The sequence below is a fragment of the Gavia stellata genome, chromosome 3, assembly GCF_030936135.1.
Source record: "Gavia stellata isolate bGavSte3 chromosome 3, bGavSte3.hap2, whole genome shotgun sequence".
Taxonomy (NCBI): domain Eukaryota; kingdom Metazoa; phylum Chordata; class Aves; order Gaviiformes; family Gaviidae; genus Gavia; species Gavia stellata.
Window position 1 is genome coordinate 95,196,204 of NC_082596.1, and position 24,656 is coordinate 95,220,859.

Consider the following 24,656-nt stretch of genomic DNA (forward strand, 5'->3'; position numbering starts at 1 on the left):
TCTTGAGCACTCAGTCCTATTAATGCTCTGCCCTTTTCCTTTTGCAATGTCTTAATACATATGCATAGATACTTCCACAGATTTGTCCAACTTCGCAGTAAATCAAACCAAGGAACTAATCTGATTTTAGACTAAAGTGGCTGAAAAATAAAACAAATGGTGCCAGAGTGTTCTTGAAATTACAGCAGAAAAAAAATAAAGGCAAACAACAGAAGTGTGATGTCAATCTTTGGCTTAGTAATTCAGAGTTTATATTATTAAAAGAAGCTAGAACACTGCCATCGTGAACAACAGCAGTGTCCCTAAATGAGCCACAAAAGCAAATCCTTAAAAACTGTGAAGCTCTATGAATTAGTAGCATTGAGTTCAGATACATTAAAAATGGATGCAGAGAAGCAAGGTATTCTGTTCAGGATAGTATACAAGACTTCAACTTTCCCATCTTAAACAGTTTTATTCTAAAACCATCTCCCATAAATATTTTTCTACGTTAAGTGTATTTCAGTATTTCCCATTTTACTTTAAAAAAATACGTCAATTATGACAGAGTTATTCTCTAACAGACTTTGATCTAGATTTCAGCTGTCCTAGGACCTAAGTTTGAAGGCTTCATAAACCATATTTTGAATAAAGCATCAAAAACCCACCTAGTACAGAATCACAAAATCATTAAGGTTGGAAAAGACCTGTAAGATCATCAAGCCCAACCATCAACCAACACCACCATGCCCACTAAACCATGTCCCACAGTGCCACGTCCACACGTTCCTTGAACACCTACCTCCAGGGATGATGACCCCACCACCTCCCTGGGCAGTGTGTTCCAATACTTCACCACTCTCTCAGGAAAGAGATTTTTCCTAATATCCAGCCTAAACCTCCCCTGGTGCAACTTGAGGCCATTCCCTCTTGTCCTGTCGCTTGTCACTTGGGAGAAGAGACCAACACCCACCTCACCACAACCCCCTTTCAGGTAGTTGTGGAGAGCGATGAGGTCTCCCCTCAGCCTCCTCTTCTCCAGACTGAACAACCCCAGCTCCCTCAGTCACTCCGCATAAGGCTTGTGCTCCAGAGCCCTCATTTATCAGAATTGTACATGCTAGATAAACAGGCTAATGCACTTGAAGATTGATGCAAATAAACCGGATAATGTCCAGAGGAGAGGAACACAAAAGGTCAGAGATCTAGAGGACATGACCTATGAGAGCAGCTTTTAGGAATTAGGTCTATTTAGCCTAGACACAAGACGCCTATGGGGAGAAGTGGTAACAGCATTCCAATATGTTAAAGGTTGCTATGAAGAAGAGAAGAATCAGATGTTTTCCATACCCAATAAAGAAAACACAAGCAGCTATAGGCTTGAACCATGCTAAAAGATTTAGGTTACACATTCGGAAACACTTGTCAACCAGAAAGGTAGTTAATCACCCAAAAGGGGTTACGAATTCTCCATCATTGGAGGCTTTCGACAACCAGCTAAAACAAATGTCAGTGAACAGCCCAGCCCTGGGGAGGAAAGCTCAACCAGGCAGGTGCCTTTTGGCCTATGATCTATGACAGACTGCAGCGGTCTAAGGAGAAGACTTACAACCTAGTTCCTACAAGTGGTCAGGGAAAACAATCTTAAAATTCCTCTCCCAGTCTTCCTCTGCATCAGTTTACACCCCAGAAATGAACTCCTCTCCCCATACCCAGTGCCTGACTGCCTGTCAGGAGGTGAGCAGCATCACACCAAAGCACTGTTAAACCATGAGAATTTCTCCCCAGCTCACTGAAGAGCAGAGGCGAAGCTCACAGTCCCCTCCATTTAAAGTATTTCTGCCTCAGTAAGTGAGGAACCACCGACACCACCGAAAAGCTACAGCTGTAAATGATCTGCCAGCCACCTACAGAAGAAAATGGTGGTTTGCCTGCTCCGCTGTGTTTGTATTTGGAAAATCGTGGATAGACCCAAAAACAATTCAGAAAAAACATTAGTTTTCCAACAAGCCTTTTTTAAAAAAAAAAAAAAAAAACAAAAAAACAATTGTCACAGAAAAATAGTTTGTGGAGAAACTCCTCTTGCCTCCCAAAAGTTTCCCGGGTTCAGGGTTTTTTGTTTTGGTTTGCATTTTTCTGTTTTGTTTAAAAAAAAAAACAATGACATTTTTCTGCTTTAACAAAAAATTCTGTTAGGGTTTTTCCAATTATACTATGATGTTACAAAGAATATTTGGAACCGTTGAGAATACATCAACATGACTGTCTCAGACTTAAATTTCTTAATTTTTTGTTTTCTACTTAGTAGACTCCTAAAGCATATTCAGTTGATATTCTCCTTTCATCACTACCAATCGTAAGACTCAAACTTCTAGTTAAACAAAGACTGGATGCTGAAATTTACCATCACCTGACAGTCTACATCTTTACATTCACAAAGGAAGATTAACATTTACCAATGGTAAGTGAATTTTTCAAAGCATGATAAAGACAAACAGAAAAATGCCAACCCATAAACAAACAACAGAATTTCAAAAGTCAACTGTCACTTAGGGAATCAATTACAAACAAGCACACTTTTACCCTTAAAGCCTGGCCAACAAAAGCTGAGGGTCCAAAATGCCTAATAAAATCAGCAGCCAAGTGATCTGTCTTCTATTAAATTGCAAGCCAAAAAACTCACTTCTCTATACACCAGCGTCTTGTACCAATCAACAGCAATTCAGTTTTGGCACGATTAACTCAAAGGCTATTTATAGTCATCCAAGACAAAGTTTCTGCTTTTCTGCTGAGTTTCTTTCTGTAAGCAAATTCCAAAGCCAGGGATTTGACACACAAGACAAATGCTAATGTCTTCTGCTTCAACAGATGAAGTCTGTTCCTCAGCCCTGACACTTAACGTGTTAACTCCAACTGGTAGCACACAAATGCTACAAGGTTCACAGAAGTGCACACAAGCTTCAGGGATCTGTATTTCTGCAGACACATCGTACCCCAGCTAAGCATGACTTGTAAAGACTGCACCAGCTAAGTCAGCTTAAGGACCCCATGGGTGCTAGGCTGCTTGGTCACAGCGTCTATCCTACTTTCCACAAGTGCTTGAAGTGAGCACAAAAATCACAGCAACTGGCTAGGACGAGGTTGAAATTTCCTCAGAACTGCCAAAATAGGTTACAACAATATGAAACATTCTAAAACACAGTTTTATAATGCAGTAAAGCCATTTCTCTGCACCTCTGAGACGCAGAGCAGCTTATTACTTCCCTTATGGTGAAAGGTATCTCTGTCTAGAGCGTTGCTGAGACCAAATAATTCCTCAGTTTCTGTGAAACATTAAGAGCATGTGCCTAACTTGCTTAATTTCAAAGTAGGCTTTTGAATGTAGCAATGCCACAGATAAGAGCAGAAGGACCGAAGATCCAATGGTTATTCCATATTAGCCACCAGGACGATACAAATAGCATGGGAGTGTGCGCCAGCTTTGCTTCAGACTGCGGCACAATGCTATTCCACTAACACTGAGCTCCTGCCCTGCAAACTCAGACACAGCTCTACTGCTCCCAAAACGTACAAGGGACAGACTGCCCTTTGACAACTTGCTCATCTCCACTATTTTAAACATCACTGACAAGAAAAGATTTTATAAAAGTGAATTTAAAAAAATATTTAGCTGAAAAAAAAATGAAAAATTTATACAACCCAGAAGTTCCTGAAGATAAGCTCAGGAAAATGATAGGTGCTCACCAATGGCAAACAAAAAAAAAGTATTTGCGCAAACCCCAAGTTAACCATACAAAATTCACAAGCTAAGTATGTCGCTATGCTTCAACCACATTCAACTTAGGATATTAATTCACAGAAAGTGGCACTTTCCCCTCAAAAAACACGTGAAGTCAGATCCTGTACATTGCTTAGAGTTTGCTTGAACAAATGAAACACCTAATTTTGGAAACTTAGGAGAGCACTGCACTGATGACAATAGTTATCACCTATCTATCTGAAATGCTAGCTTTAATAAGCTGTAATGTAATTAACTAATAACATCCAACCTGAATGCTATCTGCCTTTACACTCTTAGCCAAACTCATGGTTTTACTTATGCTGTAGTCCCGCATTTCAACAGAGAGCATTTGTTCAGCAGTGCCTAAAAGTTTCAGTGTCTTAGTGTAATACACACTCTAAGACAGTGTACATAAGATTATTACTAAAACAAAAAATTAAAATCTTCCCTTAATGAAAATAAGCAGGGGGTCGCGTTGATCGTTACAAGCAAAGTCCTCAATTCACGTTTCAAACAGAAGTCTTTACATAAATTAAACCAACCTCCCCAGACCAACAAACATGGAGCAGAAAGGGGCCTCCAAATGGAACAGTTCCTCAAAAAGGTGAATTTAGCAATTATACTTGATGAATCCCAAACCTGTAACGCAGACTCTTTGGAAGGGGAACTAATGAGTCCAACACAAAACCTAACTTAAGCTTAAAAAGTGGCAACTCTGAGGCAAAACAGAAGTACGAAACATTGACCCTCCTAATACTCCATAGCAAAGCTGCCAACTAAACGGACACAAGACCAAAATGACAGCAAATAATTTACATTAAAGCCGATTTAATTGCATGCCCACGGCTGCACGTCAAACCTGAGGAGGAACCCAGCGCCCCGGACGCCATCAGCGCGGGGGCTCAGCGGGGCCGCGGGGCGGCGCCCTCGGGACCGCCAGCAGCAGCCCCGGGCGGCGCTGCTGAGCCGATGCTGCCACCTGCTGGCGCTACCGAGACAGCGCCGGCCGCAGCCCAGGGCTTCACCGCGGCTGCGGCCGAGGGGCGCCGGCAGCGGGAAGAGCGCCGAGGGGCGCCGGCAGCGGGAAGAGCGCCGAGGCTGAACTACTGCGTACATCGCCCGACCCCGGCGTTTTTGTGTGTGCGGCTGCCGTCACTGTAAAGCGTTCCGACAGAAAGAAATCAGAAGGGGAGCTCTGAACTGGCTCGTGCCACCCAGCCCTGGGGAGGACGCAATGATCTGTCATAAAAAAAAGAGGAGAAAGGCATAAATGAAAAGCACGGACGATCTAAGACAGCAACCAATACACTCCAAGGATGGGACGAGACTCTGGGAGAGATGAAAGATACCTACATGCGGTTTTACTTCTTTGCTCAGTGACAGGACCTGTTTTCACACCTGGGAGCCACAGAAACACACATCAGGCTTATATGAACATAACCCATGTTGGCCATGAAGGAGGAAACAGAAATTACACTCAGCTCTGTTACGCAGGGAAAAAAAAAAAAAAAAACAAGTACTTTATTTGCTCCAATCAATGAGGAAAAACACCAAAACCAATTTGTGCCTCTTATCTCTTCAGTGAATTTCTACTGTGTCCAGCCAGCCTCCATAATCACGGGGCGGTCTTGTCTCTTAACACACCCTCAGGCCTGACAGAGAGAGGATGACAGAGGCTAACGCTCTGTATTTGGAGGCACAGCACAGTTCAAGATCAGTTGTGCTACATTCCAAATTCTTGTCAGCAACAAGCCAGACACTAGCTCACTTAGGCTTGCCTTGCCTCAGTAAGGTAACATAAAGCAAGAGCAGCTCACACGTGCACAGGCACCCACACTGCGACTGTCAAAAAAGCATTCCCAAAATATATTAAAAGGATCTTAATGCAAAGTTGCACAGCAAAGGCTGACCACGGCAAGTTTAGGGAACTTCGTCCTAATCAGCAATTTCTCAAAAACCAAGGAACTCACAGCTAAGTTTCAGCTTTCCTAGCAAATGAAATTGCAACCAAATCATAGCGAAAGCCTGCAGTAAACATTAACCCTCCTCCACCACTCCCAATCACCCAGGCTAACAAGCAAGTCTTTCCCAGGTGCTCCTGAAAATGCTCTGATCAAAGTATGATCTTGCTCCTACCTCTGAGAGTATATGGTCAAAAATATCTTCAGGTTACAAAGATCTGGTCTGTTCTCCCACTAGCTTTTATAAACTTTCCATAAATTATTACTTGCAGCACAAAGAACCATGAGATACATGAAAATAATGTCTCAGTAGAGTACCCTGCAAAGCTCCACATCACCTGTATGTCTATGTTGAACTGACTTCATCACTGCTACTCATGCTTCCTTTACTGATTGCTTAACCATCTACTACAGGGAGACATTCCGGATATGAGGATGCATGTTACCAGAAGTTGAAATTTACCTTTCATGGTTCAATCCTTTTCAAACTCATTCGTCTGGATTACACAAAGTTCAGCATTGCCAGAACGAAACCCTATTGCACAACCACTAGAGCATGCAGCCAGTTGCTTTGCCACTAGAATTAACCCTAAACACATACGCATGCTTAAATTTACCTATGTAATCTCTCCACAGGTGTCTCTGAAGATGCTGTGCATGTAGGATTTATTTAGGCTCTCAGGCCTGCTCCCAACTTTCAGTTGCCAGTTCTGTGACTGTGAAAGAAAAACACTAAAAGAGAACAAAGAAATCAAATCAATTTAGATGGACTGTAAAACAGGTGATTTTAAGCAGGATAAAGAAAACAGTACACACTTGTCAGATCAAGTTCTAACGGCAGTGATATAGGAAGCTGTTACGAGGGGAAAACACACACTAGTAGTTCTTCCTAGCTCCCCCATAAACAGGGGAAACATTCCCCAGTTTGAGAATTCGAGGAGTTGTCTCCATTACAGGACAGAACATCCTCAAAGCTAGATACTCCACTTAACAGAAAGTTGCCTAATGGGAGGCAAGAAGTTGATGCTGAGGAAGCTGAGGTAGGAAAAACTCACCGCAAAGCGGTCGTGTATCTTGCACTGTGCTAGAAGTCAGAGGTGATAAGTAATAGAACTCTCGCCACACGTGCTAGGAAGTTTTACAGGGAACACAGGAGCAGTAATGCCGTAATACACAGCTGCCAAAACCACAATTATACGTTGGTTTACAGAGACCTGGGGAACATGCACTGCTGCAGATGAGTCACGGCATGATGTTGTATTAACTCAACACTGCAAGAAAGCACCCCAACAATATCCAGACCCATCATCCCACTCATTGCCTTACAAGACACTCCAGCCTGCACTGGGAATACCTGTATTCCTCCCAAAGAACCGTGAACCAAAGAAGTGCTTTCCTGGCACAGGAGTTAGCAGGGCTTACTGAAAGAGCTTTAAACTAGGTTTGAAGGGGGAAAGGGATACAACAAGGCTCGCTGAAGATAAGCCTGGGGGTGGCACGCCAGTGTTTGAGGGGCAGTGCACTGGCAAGGACCTTTGGACCACTGTCTCAGAGGAGGTACAGGATGGGGACCCACACAGCAGCAAAGACATAGGGGTTGCTGATATGCTAGAAACCAGGGAACACCTGAGGTCCCTCATCTAGGAATTAGGACTTCTCCTCCCAAAAAGGCGGCAGGATCAACAGCCCAACTAAAGTGCATCTCCATCAACGCATGCAGCATGGGCAACAAGCAGGAGGAGCTGGAAGCCATTGTCCAGCAGTAAAACTATGACATAGTGGCCATCATGGAAACATGGTGGGACAACTCACACAACTGGAGCGCTGCACTGAATGGCTACAAACTCTTCAGAAGGGACAGGCAATGAGGGAAAGGCGGTGGGGTAGCCCTCTATGTCAGGGAGTGTTTTGATTGTCCAGAGGTTAACAACAGTGATGATAGGGTTGAGTGTCTGTGGGAGAGAGTCAGGGGGAAGGCCAACAAGGCAGATATCACAGTGGGAGGCTGTTATAGACCACCCAACCAGGATGAAGAGGCAGACAAAATATTCTATAAGCAGCTGGGAGAAGTCTCACAATCACTAGCCCTTGTTCTCCTGGGGGACTTCAACTGACCAGATGTCTGCTGGAAATACAGCAGAGAGGAAGCAGTCCAGATAACTTCCTGACACAGCCGGTGAGGGAGCCAACTAGAAAAGGCGCCTGTTGGACCTGTTGTTTGTGAACAGAGAAGGACTTGTGGGGGATGCAACGGTGGGAGGCCGTCTTGGGCACAGTGATCATGAAATGATACAGTTTTTGATTCTCGGAGAAGTAAGGAGGGGGTTCAGCAGAACTGCTACCTTGGAGTTCCAGAGGGCTGACTTCAGCCTGTTTAGGAGCCTGATGGACGAGTCCCCTGGGAGGCAGTCCTGAAAGGCAAAGGAGTCCAGGAAGGCTGGACATTCTTCAAGAAGGAAACCTTAAAGGAGCAGGAGCAAGCCGCTGCCATGTGCCCGAAGACGAGCCAGGAGGGAAAACGACCAGCCTGGCTGAACAGAGAGTTTTGGCTGGAACTCAGGGGAAAAAAAAAAAAAAAAAGAGTTTATGACCTTTGGAAGAAGAGGCAGGCAACTCAGGACTACAAGGATGTCGTGAGGTTATGCAGGGAGGAAATTAGAAAAGCCAAAGCCCAACTAGAACTTAACGTGGCTACTGCCATAAAAGACAACAAAAAATGTTTCCATAAATACATTAGCAACAAAAGGAGGGCTAAGGAGACCCTTCATCCTTTACTGGATGCAGTGGGAAACATAGTGACAAAGGATGAGGAAAAGGCTGAGGTACTTTATGCCTTCCTTGCCTCAGTTTTTAACAGTAAGACCAGTTATTCTCTAAGTACGCAACTCCCTGAGCTGGAAGATGGGGAACACCATAAAGTCCCCACAATCCAAGGGGAAATGGTTAGCAACCTGCTACACCACTTAGACACCCACAAGTCTATGGGACCAGATGGGATCCACCCAAGGTTACTGAAGGAGCTGGCGGAAGTGCTCACCAAGCCACTTTCCATCATCTACCAGCAGTCCTGGCTAAGCTGGGAGGTCCCAGCAGACTGGAGGTTAGCATATGTGACGCCCATCTTCAAGAAGGGCCAGAAGGAGGATCCGGGGAACTACAGGACTGACAGCCTGACCTCGGTGCCAGGTAAGGTTATGGAGCAGATAGTCTTGAGTGCCATCACGCGGTATGTACAGAACAACCAGACGATCAGGCCCAATCAACGTGGGCTTCTGAAAGGCAGGTCCTGCCTGACTAACCTGACCTTCTTCTACAACAAGGTGACCCGCTTAGTGGATGAGGGAAAGGCTGTGGATATAGTCTACCTAGACTTTAGTAAAGCCTTTGACACTGTTTCCGCAGCATTCTCCTGGAGAAACTGGCTGCTCATGGCTTGGACGTGCGTACGCTTTGCTGGGTAAAAAACTGTCAGGATGGCCGGGCCCAAAGGGTTGTAGTGAATGGAGTTAAATCCAGTTGGCGGCCGGTCACAAGTGGTGTTCCTCAGGGCTCAATATTGGGGCCAGTTCTGTTTAATATCTTTAACAATGATCTGGGCAAGGGGATCGAGTGCACCCTCAGCAAGTTTGCAGACGACACCAAGCTGGGCGGGAGTGTTGATCTGCTGGAGGGATCTGGACAGGCTGGATCAATGAGCCAAGGCCAACTGTATGAGGTTCAACAAGGCCAAGTGCCGGGTCCTGCACTTGGATCACAACAACCCCAAGCAACGCTACAGGCTTGGAGAAGAGTGTTGATCTGCTTGAGTGGCCAGAAAGCTGCCCAGTGGAAAAGGACCTGGGGGTGTTAATCGACAGCCAGCTGAATATGAGCCAGCAGTGTGCCCAGGTGGCCAAGAAGGCCAACGCCATCCTGGCCTCTATCCGAAAGAGTGTGGCCAGCAGGAGTAGGGAAGTGATTGATAGAACTGGGGTTGTTCAGTCTGGAGAAGAGGAGACTGAGGGGAGACCTTATCACTCTCTACAACTACCTCAAAGGAGGTTGCAGAGAGGTGGGTGTTGTCTCTTCTCCCAAGTGACTAGCGACAGGACTAGAGGGAATGGCCTCAAGTTGCGCCAGGGGAGGTTTAGACTGGATATTAGGAAAAATTTCTTCACGGAAAGGGTTGTCAAACACTGGAACAGGCTGCCCAGGGAGGTGGTTGAGTCACCATCCCTGGAGGTATTTAAAAGATGTGTGGATAAGGCGCTTAGGGACATGGCTTAGTGGTGGACTTGGCAGTGTTAGGTTTACAGTTGGATTTGATCATCTTAAAGGTCTTTTCCAACCTAAATGATTCTCTGATTCTAAATCTTGATCATCTACGTTCATGCAATACCATCTGATCCATACCATGAATATCACCTTTCATTTTTCTTTTATGTACCATTTCACCCCCTCTCCTCATCCTCTTAACCATCTCACCACAAAAGTTTCAGATTCTAAGCAAATGACAAGAGCTCTTATAGCTCCTTGGAAGATGGTTCTTGGTATGTCCGACTGTAACAATTATTTCAGCAGCAGTAAAAGAACTAAACATAACTAAACATAACAAAACCCACCACACCCACATCCCAAGCATTCACATACTAACTGCACATGACACAGCAGGGTTTTCAGGCCAGAGCACCAAGAACCAAAACACAAAGCAAACTTGTGACAAGCAGCAACTTAGACCTTCTGAAAGCAGGAGACCGTATCACTGGAACTGTTAAGACAATTACCTCACTTTAACAGCAAGTACAAAAATAGTTACTTTACTGCCTCTCTCAGTATAAACAACCAAAAGCTTTATGTCCAGATTATCAATCAGTTTGAATCTGAAAATTAAATCTGTTGCAGTAGTAGTTATGCAGGTGTGTAAGGTTATCAAGCAATGCAAAAATCATACAGGACTGTGATTCTGCAAGTGATAGGCAATGGGGGAATTCTTCAGCAAGGGTACAAAACAGCACAGCATTTATACCTCAGTTCACTTTTCTCCATTGCTCAGCTGGTTCACAGCGAACGCCAGTTTCATGACTGCAGTGTTGTCAGAGAAAACAGAAACACCTCTCATCACCAGAAAAGTAGTTTGGGTTATTTTGTGTATTTAAACCTCCCCGCCCTCCCCCCCCAAAAAAGGCTGTAAAGTATCTTTTTTTCTAAATTGGCACTGCAATCACAACCAAAAGCAAAGACTAAACTTGGATTCTCTGACTGATAAGGCTAGAGATTTGTCTTTTAGCTTAAAAAAGAACACTACAAATACCTCACTGCAGATGGGTCATAGCACCCCAAAATTACATGGTAATCACTACCGTTTGTTTTGCATGATACTTACGAAGCAACAGAGAAGCATTATCAGCAGGGTGGAAAGAGAAAAAAATGGAAAGATCAACTACTAATTCTGGGCAACTAAAAGCATACACCAGAAACCAGCAGAAACCTTAGTCAAAACACTTCATCAACCACTACACAGGCTGCAGAGAGCTTATTTAAGTTAACAAATGTATAGAATACAGTAAACTGTTTAAGAGACCTCTACTTTAGGACAACAAAATAAAAATCTAAAATTATTGAAATTTTATTGTGCAGTAGAAAAGTTCTTTTAAACAACACTTAAAACACCAGATTCTGAATTGTGATTCACAAACCATGAGTCAATACCTGTACACTCTTAGTCATCTTCTTTATTTTCCACTTGGATGAATAAAATGGATGCTGCAGCACGCTTTGCTGTATGGGGATGGCCAAAGTCTAAGAAAGCATGGTTTATGCACCAATGAACACTAGGCAATGCCTTTGAACATCAAAGTCTACATTAGTTTGTAGCACCTCATCTGCTTTTTCAACAGCAGACTAAGTATGTTTCCTTTTACATCGTCTTCCTTTCAACATGAGGTCTTAAGCAGATCAGAGCATTTGCTCTTCCTTGTCTTTTTCCTTCTGTCTTCTACTCAAATTTGCTGTTTGAGCAGATGGAAAGTCTTAAGGATATCTCAGCTATATCCACCAGTACGCAAAACTGACAAGTGTTTAGAAAATCAACAAGTAGAAGAGGCATTAAAGAACAGAGAACTTTAACAGTATTTCAGAATATTATTTGAGATTTGCTTTAGAGAAATACATAAATTCTCTGCACAGTGCATTTCAGAGTTGTAAGACATATAACATGGACTATAAACATTAAGCTTCAATAGGAATTGGCAAATCTCACTGATAGAAGTCCTGCCAACAAATACTATAATCACAGTAACAGAGTGAGCTCTTTAAGAGGCACAGGAAGGAACCCATGAAAAATACAGCATCTTTCCATCCAACAAAGTTGCAGAAAAATGGTGCAAGACAGTAAAAAGGATGCTTGAACAAAGACTAGTCTAAAATTGCACAAGTAAAGCTAAGGGTCTATAATATAACCTAGTTTCTACGGGCTAAATCAAAGCTAAGCCCACTGAATTAGCAACAAAACAACTCCACCCCTTTTTGCTTCTGGAATCTCATGCTATAGGAAGAGAAAGTTCCATGCTAACATTTATTTCTAAAGAAAAAAAAAGCATAGTGCAGATAAGCTGTTACTGGTTTAGCTTTGCTGAATGTTTAATAACAGGTTTTGCTTCCTCTTCATAAAAGGAAAAGTTACAAATGCCGCAAGAACGAACAGTCATTAGCGATGTCTTCACCTCCCCAGCACGTTTTACAATGACTGAAGAAATGACATGAACAGCCTCAAGCCAAATTAGCAGTTATCACAAAAAAAACAAGCATACTTAACTGCTTGATCCATCAAAATACATTCAAGAAGGTTGGGCCAAAACCCATTCATTCCACAGAACCAGAAACCTACAGATGCCAATAAAAGCTGATATGACTACCCACTTCACAAGTCAATTCCTTCTATGCCTGACTATACATGTTTGGTTCCATTTTTTGGAGAGAACGTACTGTTAAGTGGCACACATACTGAATTCCCTTCCCAAACAAACATCTGGCTCACGGTATTTGAGAGCTCCCAGCTCACCTGCTTCCTCTTTTTCACAGGAGGCATTACTTGTCTGTACCATGAGTTTCTTCCTCCAGGGTGTATCTGAAAGGGAGCACTCTAGCAGGTCTGCAGGCATATCTAAACTATACAGCGAGTCATGCTGCCAAGAAACTAAATCCAGTTTTAGAACCAGTAAAGCCACCATCAGCTATATTGTTTTCAGAACATGAACAAGTACCATGGTACAGCCCTACGCTGATAGCAGCTGGTCCACACATTTCTGCATGGCTCAGACTAACAAAGGAGCTTTGTGTTCCCACAGGATGGTATGCAAGATTTGTTTAGAACACTGCCTACCTTCACACTGTAAAAGCAGATACAAAAATAGGTTCAGCTCTTCTGCTGGTTTCCCTTTGCCTTTTTTAAGCTGATGCAGTTCCTGACTTTTAATCCCCATTGCCGTTACCGCACGATCTGTATATTGCCGATTCACACTGCTCTCTCCCCCCAAACAGAGGTAGTCTTTGCTGTGAAAAACTGTAGCACAGCCCTCAGTTTTCACCTTTGGATATAGCCACTCTTGAAAGCAACAAAGGGTTCTTGTACAGAAACAACATTTTTCAAGCAGGTGAAAGGCAAGGAAAAAAAGAGAAGAAAGAAGACTTCCGCATCTCTTGAACAGAGTTCAAATCAAGAACAGGGTAGAAAATCCGTGCAATAAACAGGGATGAGGAATAATATTAGAATAAGATTTTTGCAACAAGTCATAAAAATTTATTTCTATAATTAGAAGACATTAGACCTATGTTCACTTTCAGCTAAGTCAACTTACAAGGCAGGTTGCATTGTTACAACTTCTAGTTAGCAATAAAAGTCTATCCGATGCATCTTTTCTACCTTCTTTTTTTCTTCAATCTTGCAACTAGATAGAAGACACTAGAAACAGTGCTTGACCATTTCCCTTGTAATGAAGCAGTAACTGCAAGTAAAGGTCACATTTTATTTATTAGAACCAGAACTTCATTCCAGCATCTCTTCAATAAGTGTTGTTGACTCAAAAGCTTAGGAACATATAGGAAACAGGCTAATCAAAATACTTTTATTTCGGTAATAGCTGTCCAAGATGCTGTGACAACAGACAATCTTTCACCTTAGTGAATATTTCTATCTTTTCCTCAAGTTTATAACAGTTTTACATTAAACTAACAAATTCTAGCAACAGAGAGAGGCATTGATTTAGAATATAGCTCTTGCAAACAATAGTGCAAACAATGTTAATTTCAAGAAATGTTTGAAATTTGGATTATGTAAGCAATACTTACTATTACTGAGTAACTACTTCACTGTATAGTACAAAAGAGATTAAATCCCTTCTTGACATTCTGTCTGAATTTCCCAGATGACTTACTGTAAAAAAAATAACATGTTTTCTTAAAAAGGGATTGACGAGAGATACTCGAGAAATGTTGGGAAACTTTCTATATTGGCATTTCCTCTATGGAAAGGTGGAAAGCATGAGCAATAAGTTATGCACTGGATGCTAAAAATCTTAACTGACACTTTGTCAAGAGCAAGACTCTGTTGTCTTTTGTTTCACTGCACACCTTTGACAAGCGATTGACTCAATTTTCTCTGTACCTTCCTACTGAGTATTGCTATCTGCAACTAGGATCTTCCATGAGCTTTCTCTTCTTAAGGATGAAGAAACCCAGTCTTCCCAGTCTCTCCTCATACATCGCGTGCTCCCAAACCATCTTGGTGGCCCTCCGTTGGACTCGCTCCACTACATCAACCTCTCTCGTTTTGGGGAGCCCAAAACTGGGCGCAAGCTGGCTCACTGGACACAGCACTCCAAACGCTGTCTCACAAGTACCACTAGAGCTGAACGATCACTTTCCCAGACCTGCTGGCTACACTTTTGCTAGCACAGCCCAGGATGCAGTTTGCCTTTTTTTTTTTTGCTACAAGAGTACATTGCTGACTCATGTTCAATTCTTGTCTACCTGAATCCCAAAATCTTTTTCTGCAAAGTTGCTTTCTAGTCAGGCTGCCCACCCCCACCTTTACCACTAGCTGGGGCTATGCCAATGCTAGGATTTTGCATTTGCCTTTGTCATATGGTTTCCGTTAGCCCTTTTTCTAGTCTTTTAAGGTCCCTCTGAACCACAGCACTGGTTTCTAGCCTATCAACCACTTCCCCCAGTTTGGCATAGTCCACAAACTTGCTGAAGGTACATTACATCCTGTCTTCCAAGTCCATTACATAGATCAGTCCCCGTGTGAAACCCTGAGAGACATTATCAGCAATCCAAGCAGGAATAGAGCACTTTCATATGCACTTGTGGCCAGAAACATCACTATATTGAGCAGAAAGGCAGTTGCCCTCTTCACCACCTCATATTCTCACGTACAGCTATCATACTTGCACTCAGTTCCAGCTTCATTATCAGCCTATAGAGAAGAACATTCAATAGATGGATTTGTAAAAATTTACTTTAGCCAGAATTTGTAGCCAATATGTTTGTTCTGTTGAACAAAAATGAGATTTCCAGAGGTCCTTAAATGTATCAGCTTAAAAAGAAGTTACCTACTTTCACAAAGAAGAAACCACACTGGGTAATTTCTGCCTACCACCCCAGCATTGGGGTGTTTTTGTTTGTTTGATTTAATATATGCATATACACACACACAAACTAAATCAAGACATCGATTTAATAATGACCAGAAACCAGCAATCAATTTCATACACAGTTCCCAAAATTCCTCTGTAGGTAATTCCCGTCCCAGCTACGGCAATTTTTATTCAGTTTTTAGTTCTCAGATTCTAGATGTAGACTTATTTCTAGTCTCAAGTTATGAACACTTAATTTTTCTAAAAAGAGAAGGTATCAAAAATTTTAGGTAGTTCCTTCCTTCGCTGCACTCCATCTTTCCTACATGTCTCCCAATAAAGTTCCAAAAAGCACAGGACAGCTGTCCAAATCTTGACAAGCCCAAAGTAGCTTCTGGAACACTATGCATTAGAGAAATTAAGATAAAAAGAAGTTAAATTTAAGAAAGCCGTAACAAGGCAAAACTGATCAGTCCTTTGTAGTCTTACAAAAACAGCTGTCACAAATAAGGCTTTTTGGACCAGCACTCCACTTGTCTGTGAAAAGAGCATACCCACTCCAGAGTTGCGCTACTTGGTAAAGAATAACCTGGGCTCCCTAAAATACTTCAGCACTTGAATAATTCAGTATCTAGTTTCTACTTAGATAAATACAGAAAGATCAACTGCGAAAAAGGAAAATGAGCTGCAACTGTTTAATGACATCATGAGACATTCAAGAAGAGAAACAAGCATTTTGTGAAATCAGGAATAAAATACTTCTAGCAAAATGTCAGGAAACACAACCTTGCAGTCTTTCAGTACAAGCAGGATGCAAGTTTAAATGTGAGACAGACTAAAACTTGAATTAATAAAATTTAAATTTTTATTTTGACTAATCCTAAGTTACACGTAATCATTCAGATAATAGTTCTCCATTGAAACACAACATCAATCTGTGTTTTCAGCTTTCTACAAGCTCTTCTTTCAACACATTTTTCATTAAGGAGATGAAACGTGGCCAGCACAACCACAGGTTTGAGGTTTTTGTTTAGGGTTGGGGAGGTGGAACAAGATGACAGGGCGTGTTTTAAAGCATTTGGAAGGAAAGGAAAAATACCACCTTCAGCCCTTTCAAATGTACAAGATACAATCCTATATCATCCCACCTCCATCATACTGATCATCCCTCCCAAAACAAAGGAACATTCACACGGAGTAGTTCACCTCTGCTCCAGCAGCAAACACACTCATCACTAAGTGACAACACTTTTCCTTCCTCTCTCTCTCTCACTTGGGTTCCACCAGTTACAATCAGACAACCAGCTAGATTCTGCCCAAGAATTAGTATCTTTCCCTTCCACTCTTACGAAAACTTTTCAATTAAGTTTAGCAAGCAAAATACCCACAAAAGGCACTGCATGACATCTATCAGATGGCTGCCCTGTCAGGAAAACCTAACCATTCTGAAAGCACTCATCTTGTAATCATTCTCCTTAATGCCAGGAAAACACTTTACCTCCTCACCTTCAAATCAGAAAGAGATCAAAGGGGGGTTTTAAAAAAGTGTAATTAAGACTAAAAACATTCAACAACAGCTTGACAGCTCTGAACATTCACCCCAAAAAAACTGAATTATGCGACTTGTCCAATATTGTTACCTGTAATTTTATATCCATATGCAGCCAGCTGTCCAGCCATATATTCACCATCTGAATTATTGTGAGAACATCCCCATGTACGAATCCAGATTTTCTGAGCACCAGGAATAATGCTGTTAAATAAAAATTAATGAAGAGGTTAAAAGATGAACAAGCTTCCCCTTCAAGCCCACTGAACAGACTCAATTAATTGTAATTCTTCAAATATAAAATAAGCAACACAAACAGTAACAACTCCGAAACAGGTAGGGAAAAACGTTATAATTATGTGATTTTAGTGTAGTGGGTAATAGATCTGGCTGGGATAGAGTTAACTTTCTCCACAGCAACCCATATGATGCTGTGTTTTGTATTTATGACTGAAACAGTGTTGATAACACAACTGTGTTTTAGCTATCGTTGAACAGTGCTTGCACAGCATCAAAACCTTCTGCTTCCCACCGTGCTCCACCCCACCACAAGCAGGCTGAAGATGGACAAGAGGCTGGGAGGGAACACGGACAGAATAGCTGACCCAAATTGACCAAAAGGATAATCCATACCAGATGACATCATGCTCAGCAATAAAGACTGGTGGTTTGGTCTTCCCAAACTAACCATTGTCCTGAGACTGATTGGGCATCAGTCTGCTTGTGGGAGGTGGTGAGCAATTGCTTTTGCATCACTAGAAGTTTTTCCTTACTCTTTCCTTCACTTAAACTGCCTTTACCTCAACCCACAAGTTTTCTCACTTTTGCTCTTCCAGGTAGCTCCCTCAGCCTACTGAGAGGAGGGGTGAGCAAGTGGCTGGGTGGCTGCTCAGTTGTTGGCCAGGGTCAATCCACCACAACTGGCAAGAAAAGAGTTTTAGAATGGAGAATGTACAAGAGCTGTAGGATAAGAAGAGATTCAGTACGCTGCAGTTGTATTTTAAAAAACAAAACAAACAACTAACTTTCTGAATATTATCATTTAACAAGGGACCTTCAAGTGACTGCACTGAAAGTAGGCCACCAGCAAACAGTTAAAGCTATACTGCAGCCTTTTGATATTATGGCACCCATCGACTGTAGTTCCCTCCATACAAGGCATCTTTATAAATTCTTAAGCCTGCCACCAGCCACACTAACATCTGAAAGCTCATATCCCAACCTTTCTGGGCTACAGAAGCAGCATGGCAGATGTGCACCATGGAGTTGGCACAGACAATGGTTTAAGAACGAACAAAAAATTCTGCAAGAAGCTCTCACTGAAACTCCTGCGATAACGGTGCCAATGAGCTAAAGATGCCAGTACAGGAACAACAGACATCCTGCAACACGATCCTTTGCCCTGCCCACATCTTTATTTTTTTCTCCCCCACGCTTCTTTTTTTAAAGATACTTCCCCTAGCTAAAAACAAAAATTTGTTGATGGCATATTAATGATCGTTAGACATGTGCAACACGTGTTGCACATGTACAATGTATTTAGTGTTCCTACTGTCTAAACAACATACATTCAATGTGCATTCTTGGGTCAAAAACACTAAAATACAGCCTGTTGAATAACATATAGTATTCTCCTGAATACTTAGGAGAATGGAGTGCTAGTGTCAAGTATCTATAGGCCACCAGTTCAGCTGTACACACACTCCTGGCAGAATGGGGCTTCACATAAAGGTGGATTGTTATGCTTATAAAATCTCTTTTGAACACTAATGAGAAAACAAAATTGAATTTCCTGCACGTTCCAGACATACTTTATTTCCATCTTTATAATGCAGGGAAATTTCATCCACCAGCTTGACATTAAGGCTGGGGGGAAAACAGGGGGTGGCACCAACCAAAACCGAGATCTCAGAAATGCAGTAGAAACTAGAATCAATAACTGAGTTCATTTATACTTTGATCAATTCCACTGCAGCAGAAAGTTGATTCTGCTCTTATGGGAATCACAAGAAGGAAAAACACAAAGATACGTTCCATAGTTATTGCATACTATTTCCACTGAAATAAAACAGTAAGTTCAAAAGAAGTCTCACTATATCACTTGCAGGATGTACAAACAAAAAGTACAGCCTTTGGAAATCCCAGGTTCCAGAAACCAGGTGGAAAGACTGAGGCAAGGAAGATGTACCCTTGGTGGAAGGGGGTCAGGTCAGGGAATACCTATGTCCAGTTTGCTGAAGTAAGTCACTGGGCCCTGATGGGATGCACCCACAAGAGAGAGATGGACATACTGGAGACAGTCCAACAAAGGGCCATGAAGATGGTTAAGGGACTGGAGCACCTCTCCTAAGAGGAGAGGCTGAGAGAGCTGGCACTGTTCAGCCTGCATGAGAAAGGCTCGGGGGAAGCTCACCAATGTATATTACATACCTGAAAGGAGGGTCCAAAGAGGACAGACATAGGCTCTTTTCAGCAGTGCCCAGTGACAGGCCAAGAGGCAACGGGCACAAACTGAAACACAGGAGGGTCCCTCTGAACATCAGGAAACACTTTTTGACTGTGAGGGTGACTGAGCACTGGCACAGGTTGCCCAGTGAGGTGGTGGAATCTCCCTCTTTAGAGATATTAAAAAGCTATCTAGGCACAGTCCTGGCCAACTGGATGTAGGTGGCCGTGCTTCAGCAAGAGGTTTGGAGAAGATGACCTCCAGAGATCCCTTCCAGCATCAAATATTTCGTGTTCTCAGAATAGTATTCTTATTTCTCATTCCAGATGTCAAAAGGCTACTCCAGGACTGCATTTTGAAGAGCTCAGCTTCTATTTAGGTAACTAAGGTGAAGCAGACAATTTTTCAGAACTGTTTTACACATAAAAGCTTAAGTAACAGGAACCATTTTTCCAGTCTGATTACTCCATTAATCAATGTCTCAGTGTGGAATAATTGCTGGAGGTAATTTAGGAATTAAATTTATATTGAAGGTACAGCGTTGAAGAGGTCTTCGGGGTGGAGTGTGGCGAATATGCAAGGAATCCATCCCACAGAAGTTCCCTAGGCAACCTTAGATGTTGGCAACACCAGGGGAGCTTGGTGCGCTGACTCTAAGAGAAACTACACGGAGGGTGGAGCGGAGTGAAGACACTGCGGCCAGGCTCTGTGATAAGACGGGAACTGGAAGGTACTATGGAACTGACAAGCTGCATATTTACTACCCTGAGCTGCATATTTACCACCCTGAGCCAACAGTCTGTCATTTTTTGACAAAATACTATCCTTTGGGTGAACTTTGCTCATTATAATCTCATTATAATACCAGAAAACACACCTCCATCCCAAAGCTACCCACCTCCAAGGTGCGACCACCCCTCACTGAGCTTGCGCTCTGAATTTTTCTTAGTCTATACCTTTAAAAGTAAACGAGAAACTTTTACACCCATTACAATAGAGGTATGTATGACTAGAGTCACTCAAGCTCCACCTGTAAGGACAAATAATATAAAAATGGCTTAGGAGAGGAAGGATGCCAGGGAAGATACCATTGCAGACCACCTTTGACACCTGGGATCAGTCGACGGGCTGAGCCTCTCTTCCCCCCCACAGGGACGCCTTTGGGTAAGATCCGAACACTTGGTTATACCAAGTGCTTCCCCGGGAAACCTAGAAATCTCTATAGAGTTGCTTTATAACTTAACGCGTTTGTAGCCAGGCTATATTACTCACATTCTTGGTATCTGCACATGCTTTGCAAGCAGTAATTTTATCACCAGCAATCCAAAAGAACTTGTGTATCTGTTGCTTCAATAAACTGCACTATTCACTAATCTAGCCGTGAGAGTTCTCATTGAACGCCACCAAATCCCTTAAGTGTGGCCGTGCTAGTTCATGGAACGCGACTAGACTGAAAGTGTGCAGTGTTACGAGTGTATCCGTAATCGTGAGAGTTCAATACATTGAACGCGACCGGGCTTGTAACATCCTGATGGTGTTACGAGTGTATCCGTAATCGTGAGAGTTCAATACATTGAACGCGACCGGACTTGTAACACAGAAAAATTGGGCATCACTCAGAATCTAAGCCTAGCCGCCCCCAGCCCCTCTGATATCTGAGGACAAGCTGGAACGCAAGGGGGTTTATTTTCTGCCAAATTGCCTTGCCCTTTAACACGACACTCAGTCATAACTGATTTCTACAGAAAGTTTGTCTAGGACAAGAAATTTGCTCAGGATTAATTATTCATTATCACTACATTTTATAAACACTATTTTATTCATTTTTATCTTGTATTCAAATTTTACATTATGAGATATTGATAACTTCCACCTTATTTCTATTATCCCCACAAGATATGAGCAAAGCAACAAGACAGGGTTGATGGAATAATTTACCTGTCACTTGGGGGATCATCGTCTACCTGAGTATTTTTTTGTGAATTGCGCTTTCGCACTTTTGGAAAAACATTCTTTCTTACAAACTGCCGATCATGGGGCTTCAAATCTTCTGCTGACACAATATCTTCAATATCTTCAAGCACTGATTCACAGGCAGCAGGCATCTTCAAGAAGCATTAGAGAAGACTGATATTAGCAAGTATTTGAATACAAAGCCAAGGTCTAGAATCTACTGCATATGTTCTCATAAAAAAGTCAGATGTATTTCTACATAAACCTGCGATATATCATACATATGAGGGAAGGTGAGCACATGGAAACAATCAACTATCCAGAGATATTTCCTGATGCCCTCTTCCCCTGATATCTCAAACACAGGCAGGGAGAAAGCCACAAACCATATAGAATTTTTTTTTTTTTAATAATCTGCACTTCGTCATCTTCTAATTCAAAAACCCTGCAGCTCCTCTGACATGACATATCCAAGACACAAGTATTCTTAACCATGTCAGGCTTCATAATGGAATAATGAGTTCATGGTATGTGATAGATACGCTTCCACCCATATCACAGAAGAATGAAAGATACAGCGTTCAAGTGCCTCCTTCAGAGGTTGTTCTGGCTCTTATTTGTGTGCTGATAACAGGTGCACAGTATTTCAATATGACTTCATAGTCCTTTTGAAAAGAAACCAAACCATTCCTAGAATTCCTGATCCCACAAGACTTTCATTTGAATTACTTCATTCATTAGGATAGCAAAATAAAAATTCCTCTTAAAAGATGTTAAACAACTACACCTAGCTAACATAAAATAGCTAAGTATTATCTGGCTCATATAATACACTAGAAAATCATTAAAATCTATTTATATTTTCCACAAGAAAGTAAATGTATATGCATATATAGCTCCCAGCAGATCTCAAGATCCAGATCAGTTTTCAGGAAAGGAAAAAAAGTTATTTAGTAAAGGAGCCTATAAAAAAAAGCTATGCAGTAATTACACGCCTCACACTGTGCTGTGTGTAATTCTTAATCAGAATAATGTCTGATTTACCATTGGAAACTTGATTTTGTACATGTCCCAACAGTTTACTAAGGAAATCACACAAGGGCATTTCACAGAGTTTACAGGGAAAACACAGCACTTTCCTAACTGACAGTGAAGAACAAAAGAAACAAGGCTTTAATTTCTTTACAACCAGTTTTCGGGAACATAAATTTCAGGCTACTGGCAACACCTGAAAGTATTTTGTACTCAATTGAATTACTCAAGAACATAAGTTAAACACCTGTGCATTTTCCCCAGTGTGAGTTCTTCAGTCAATCTTGCAAAATATACTTCCAAACAAAACTTCATATAACTTTTATAACATTTAACTTAAAAAGGAATATAATGATGTCACCAAGAGGATGCATCTGACAAAGATATATAAGCATTTAGCATTCTTCTAGATCAAAAATCCCAGGATCTCTGAAAATGCCACAAAGGATGAACAAAAATAAAAAGCTGTGAAAAGTCTAGTAATAAAGAATATTGGGAGGGGGGAGACGACATCTCTTACACTACTTTATACCATTAACAGTATGTACAAATAGGTAAAGTTATCAACTCAATACAGGGAAGGAAAAAAAGGTTTTGATTTGCTGTTTTTTCTCTCTTCCAGAAAAATACCTGATATAATGGAGCAGCTGGCAAAACAAATAAGCTTAGTTTATTTCAGTGGCCCACAAAAGAAAGAATATAGCCAAAATTAAAGTCATACCTTTCTAAGCAAGGTCTAAATCCTCTTGGATAATAATCCTGGGGAAAAAAAGAAAAAAGACATGGCAGGAACAAGCAGAACTAGTGGACAGAGAACCATGAGTTCACCTTATTGTCTAACATGCATTCATCCCTCCTTTGCAGAAAGGTGTTTCTTGCTCAGTTTGACCTCGTTAAGACTGGGTACACGTGCTGACTAGCTGACAAGGTGGAACAGTAGCCACATCTTCCCTGTCCTTCCCTAAGTAGAGGCACTAATCTTTTTGTCCTTCTTTTATAGAGTCGTCTTTGTCAAAGTCTGATGTATTTAAGTTCTTTCAGACCTCCTCCAGATTTCTGTCTTCAGTCAGGAGTTTAAAATTTTGAATGAAAGAAGGGAAAGAGATTAACAGTAAATGTTAGCTAAAGACATTCACAACTTTTTTGTTTCTTTACAAACACAGTAAAGTTTTTTTAGAAGAGATTACTTGATATCTGCACTAGTTCCACATGCACCCATGAAATCTCTTCTTCACAAGCAAATAAATAAACATAGATTCCTGCAGCTATTCTAACAGATTGACTGAAATGAGAGGCAATAATAAAATTAAAAGTTAACGTATTCTTCTTATACTGTCAAGTTGTACCTATAGAACTTTATGTTTCTCCTTAAAAAAAACAATGTTAGTAAATAAAAAGCAATGAAAGTGTCTTTAACGTCTTGACACAAAGAAAACCTCCCTTGCCCCAGTCTATTTCGACCACCCCTCCTTGATGTCCTTGCTCATACCAAGAGAATACTTCTTTCCACAGAGAAAACTTCCACCCAGGTGGAAGAGGGACTGCTCTTTCCTCTATTTACCAACAGGTGTCTCCGGTAAAGCCCCGGGCTTTTATCGCCAGGCTTACACAGAGCAGAAGAAAACCGCAGCGTTAACACAAAATGAGAGAGACCCACGGCCCAGCCTGGCTCACCTCAGGGCCCCAGGGCAAGCTTGCTCCGTGCCCGCGGGCGAGCAGCAGCCTGGCGCGCAGCCGGGCCGCCGCCTGACTCGGCCTGGAGCACGGCCGCCCCGGAGCCCGCCTGGGCTCGGCCCCCGCCCCACACCGGCCTTACATCCCGCTGACGGCACCCGACCCCCGGGCAGCCACCCGGCCGCCACAACCTCTGGAGGCTCCCGCCGAAGGGGCCACCCCCCCTCCCGCCTTTAACGCGCAGCCCAGGGGAGGCCCCGCAGGGGACGGGAGCACCGCGCAGGCGGGACACCGGCAGAGCCGGGCAGGGGGCACTCGGCCGTCACCCCCACAACCGGGCAGGCGAAGGGGGCGGGGGGGGTGGAACGGGACCTCAACGGCGAGCCCCGGCGCTCACCTCCGCCAGGCCCCGCACGGCCTCAGCTGGGCTCCGCCATCGCCGCCGCCGCGCCCCGCCTCAATCCCCGCGCGCGCAGCAGCGCCAGGACGGCGGCCGGCAGCGGCCAAAATGGTCCGCCGCGCTCTGCGGCGCAGCCTCGCGAGAGAGAGCGTGGCGGCGCCGCCCGGCGGGGCGGGGCGGGGCGGGGCGGCACCGCGGGCCTGCCGGTCCCGCTGCGAGAACGCCGAGGTGTTTGTCAGCCGGGCCGGCGCTCCCGCTCCTCTCGGC

The 24,656-nt window shown here is 42.8% G+C and overlaps 1 protein-coding gene across 1 annotated transcript in view; it reads right to left on the reverse strand.

Moving 5' to 3' along the window:
• The window catches only part of CDKAL1 (CDK5 regulatory subunit associated protein 1 like 1), a 440,756-nt gene extending 416,337 nt beyond the window's left edge, over positions 1–24,419 (reverse strand). Inside the window, exons 1-4 of the mRNA XM_059815360.1 lie at positions 24,387–24,419; positions 23,037–23,074; positions 21,269–21,435; positions 16,976–17,088 (exon numbers count right to left, since the gene is read on the reverse strand). Of these exons, the coding sequence (XP_059671343.1) occupies positions 16,976–17,088; positions 21,269–21,435 (280 nt within the window). The 5' untranslated portion in view covers positions 23,037–23,074; positions 24,387–24,419. The remainder of the gene's footprint in view (positions 1–16,975; positions 17,089–21,268; positions 21,436–23,036; positions 23,075–24,386) is intronic.
• Positions 24,420–24,656: the final 237 nt, after the last annotated feature.